A 4224-nucleotide genomic window follows, 5' to 3' on the forward strand; every position below is an offset into this window, starting at 1 on the left:
AGATGCTCACTGACTCTAGAAAGGTGAGATGAGAAAGGAGATGCTCGCTGACTCTAGAAAGGGGAGATGAGAAAGGAGATGCTCGCTGACTCTAGCAAGAGGTGATGAGAAAAGAGGTGTGTGAAGGAACCCATAGAACATGTAGTTGAAGATGGCTGGGAAAAGGCAGCTTGGGTGTTTCTGTGCTGGGATGGAGCCCTCCTCTCTAGTGTTGGTTGCAGATAAGGCTTTGAGAAGCTACCTTACATAGTCACCTTCAAACCATGCCAGCCCTTTCCCTGTGCCTAGATCCACTGCTAATCATCTCCATATCACCTGTTCCCATGTGGCAACAACATCCTAGTGTCGCAGGGACTTCTACGGTGGTCCTACCATGGTGTTGCCTCGGGTACAGCTACTCCTGAGTAATGCAGCTGCCCCTTCTCCTCTTGTAAGTCTAAGACTAAGAATTAAGATAGTCTCGGCTCACCCTAGCCCTGTCTCTGTGTTTGCTTCTTTACTCCATCTGCTCCACTTTATGGACTTACTCACTGGATCCCAAGTATATGCATTACCTCCTAACTTAATGCTGTCTCCTGGATTTTTTGTCTCCTCCTCATCTCCTCTCTCCTCCGCATACCCTTCCTTTCCCCTTTCGTCCCTCCCCCTCCCTTCCTTTCATGTTGTGCTTTCTTTTCCTCACTGAGAAAGACGCCCATCCTGTGTTAGATTCCTGTTGATTACTGGAGACTGTTGAGCCGGCTCCCTAAAGAAGCATCCGGCATGGACAGCTGGACAAGAAAACAAACCTCAAACCTGGGCCAATATGTCTGTAAATAAAACAGCACCGGACACAACGTGTAATCTATTGTTGTAAATATCCCATGCGGGTTTTTTTTTCCTGTTAACCACACACATTTGAGTGTTCTCCAGGCCCACCTGGTTTTTAGTGTTTGCTCCTTCTCCAACTGGCCTGTTGCCCAGGAGGCCTGTCCTGCATGGGAGTCCAGCTACAGCACCTGCCCACTGTCCACTTCCCAGTCCTCATAAGATTGATCACAACCTCCACCTTGCATCTCTGCTGGTTCTTCGTCCTTTTTTAACCTTCATGGGCTACACAGCAAGAATTTGGGCCCTGGATAACTAGAGGGATTTTGTTCCTAAAGAGCCATTCAGTGCATAATCCTTGGTACATACACATGCTCACTCAATATTCATTAATTTTTATTTATTCATTCACTCATTCATTCATTTGGCTTTTGAAACAGCTTTACTTCATATGCCAGGCTAGATAGGAACTCACTCTATAATCCAAGAGAGACTTGAACTCATTAGCAATCCTCTTCCCTCAGATTTCCGGGTGCTAAGGTGGTGGTTCTCCACTTGTGGGGGTCAAACAACCCTTTTATAGGAGTTACACATTCGTTATCCTGCATATCAGTTATTTACAGTGCAGTTCATAACAGTCACAACAGTAACAAAATTACAGTTACGAACATAATTTTAGTGTTGTGGGTCACCAAAAGATAAGGAAGTGTGTTAAAGGGTTGCAGCATTAGAAAGATCAAGAACCACTGTGCTAAGGTGTGAGCCAGTTTGATATTTAACACTGTAAATTTGATGAGCTTCAAAGTCGCCTAGAAGAGAAGTCTCTGGGCATATCTGTGAGGAATTATCTAGATTAGCTTAGTCTCTGGAGCTGGCTATGAAAAATTATTAAGATTGGGATAAGTAGACACATAAGAATAATATGTGTAATAATAAGTAGACATAAGAATACGGTAATATCATCTACCAGTTAGAACAGGCATGTAGAAAGGAGTAGTGATCTAAGCGCTGTGTTCAGTGTTCTCTGCTACCTAAATTAGATACAATGGATCCACCGGCCTCGGTTCCTGCTGCCAGGGCTTCTCCATCATGAAGAATTGTGCCCTCATACTGTGAGCCCAAACCAACCCCTTCTTCCTTGAGTGGCTTTAGTTCGATATTTTGTCTTAGCAGCAAGATAACTCACCATGACTGGCTTAAGCTTAATCAATTTCTAAGGTGCAATGTGTCTAACATGACATTTCCCATGAACCCAGGTAGGTCAGTGTCAGTCCTTAACGGATGTTGTGCTCCCTCTGAGAAATGCAAGACACTGCTTACTAATGTTCTGGTTGCAGACATCCCTGTTGGTTCCCAGTCATCTCGTGACTGGCTATCAAAGTCAACCAGCCATCAGGAAGATCCTGGATGAAAGAGAATGGCTCACTCTCTGGTCTCTATGGTCGGGGAGGAGGCTGTGCCAAAATGAGGAAGCCAATAACATTTTGACTGACTGTGTTTGAAAGTTTCCCTCTTTACCCACGCAGCCGTTGCTCCACTGTCCTGGACTTCAGGGTCACAGGGACTTGACAGTCCCCAAGTAGCCTGTGAAGGCTGCCTTCCATTCCTGTCCCTTCCCCTAGGATGTGACCTTTAAGGAGAGAGAACCTTTGACAGCATCTCCAAAGAGAACACACAGTTTCCTTTCTCTTTCACCTGATGCTATGGATACTTTGTGTCTGTGCACAGTGAGACTCGAGGCTGGGTTATGCCCTTCCTTGGGCTGGACATACTTATTTGCTTTCTCCTGCGAGTGCTGCAGTGACTTAAATGTGACTCTGTGAAATGCCAGGTGCACAGATGGTAATTGCACCCCCTGCTGTGCCAGGTCTGCAGAGCACAAGACTGTGGGGGTGTGGATCAGGGCAGCAAGCCTGGGACTGCCTGGGACTGGGTAGCCTCCCTGAGTGTTGGTCTGGATAGGAGAATCTGCACTCCCCAGACATGGGCCAGAAACACCCAGAAAGCTGCAAGAATTCAGAGGTAGCAAAAGGGCACAGTGCAAAAGACTTGTTTCGGTGGCAAGACCTGAGAACTCTGTGCTGCCTGGTTCAAACCTATGCCTCCGAATCCCCATGTCCAGCTGAGGAAAGCATAGTACTTCCCTCAGAGGTAAGGCCTGAGTTCAGTTTAATTTTAATTTCACACTAACGCAGTAGCTGCCGCTCATAGATCCAGGAGAAATTTCAACTTTGTCTGACTATTTAAGAATACTTTTTAGGAGGCTATGACCTCTCTAGCTACTGTTGCCTCTGATGGATATGGGAAAAGTCAGCTGGGAACCTTCTGGAAAGGATTAGCCACTCTAGACCCCATTGACAATGTTAATGATCCACAGAAGAGGTCAGAATAGTAACATGAGCTGGTGTTTGGAAGGAGCTGATCTGCACCTCATGGAGGAGTTCAAGACATCAGTAGCTATCACTGTGGTGGGGAAAGCCAGAGCCAGGCAACAAGAGCTTGACACGGACCTGGAGGATGGGGGAGAATTGCTCCAGACTCATGGTGAACAAAGCAGTTTCTGGAGATGGAATCTGCTCTGGTGAAGATGCTCTGAACACTGCTGAAATGGCCGAGGGTTTAGAAGTCACATCATCTTGGCAGACGAGCAGAGGTGGCGTTAGAGAGGACTCACTGATTTGGAAGAAATTCTCCCATGGGGGAAAACACTACAGTATCGTGGTTCAGCCTGCAAAATGGGAGAACGTTTGAATGCCCAGACTGTGCATCTAGAAGAGCGCAAAAGTAAAAAAACCATATCTCTGATGATCCGTCTCTGACACCCAGTCCTGGCACTGGGCCTAACGGCATGGCATGTCCTGGAATGAGGGTCCTGGGATGGGGGATTATAGTTGTCTGGTTCCATCTCCCATAGGTACAAAGGCAACAACTGGGTTATTCAGAGGAAGAGAAAACCATGAAGAACGTCAACATACCTGTGTGGGCTGCAGTAGGCAGGAAGGCCATGGTGTTGGCTGTCAGCTGGAAGGTGTACGACTAGCAAGCAAGCCACGGTACAAAAGGATGGCGGAGTGGAGTGGCATTTCAATTGTATTTTAACAAAGAAGGACTGCCTGAAGATCTGAGAGGAAAACAGTCCCACTGCTCAGCCTTGCAGACCAGGTTATGGTAACGCACACCTTTAATCCCAGTAGCCACAATGACACAGACCTTTAATCCCAGTAGCCATATTAGTTACCATAGAAACCTGATGATGCATGTTTTTAATCATGGTGGTACACACCTTTAATCCCAGCCCTAGGGAGGATTATAAAACATAAAATGGGAGGAGACAGCAACTTGCAACACACAGTCTCATTCTGAGATTCCGGGAGGCAGGATCGCCCTTTCAGACTGAGGTTGAGGTAAGAGCCAGTG

General features: G+C 46.7%; 1 protein-coding gene across 1 annotated transcript in view; it reads right to left on the reverse strand.

The window, feature by feature from the left end:
* Positions 1 to 3813, reverse strand: part of LOC113456291 — a 15463-nt gene extending 11650 nt beyond the window's left edge. The window contains exons 1-2 of the mRNA XM_026780059.1: positions 3783 to 3813; positions 2326 to 2437 (exon numbers count right to left, since the gene is read on the reverse strand). Of these exons, the coding sequence (XP_026635860.1) occupies positions 2326 to 2437; positions 3783 to 3813 (143 nt within the window). The remainder of the gene's footprint in view (positions 1 to 2325; positions 2438 to 3782) is intronic.
* Positions 3814 to 4224: the final 411 nt, after the last annotated feature.

The sequence above is a fragment of the Microtus ochrogaster genome, chromosome 7, assembly GCF_000317375.1.
Source record: "Microtus ochrogaster isolate Prairie Vole_2 chromosome 7, MicOch1.0, whole genome shotgun sequence".
Taxonomy (NCBI): Eukaryota; Metazoa; Chordata; class Mammalia; order Rodentia; family Cricetidae; genus Microtus; species Microtus ochrogaster.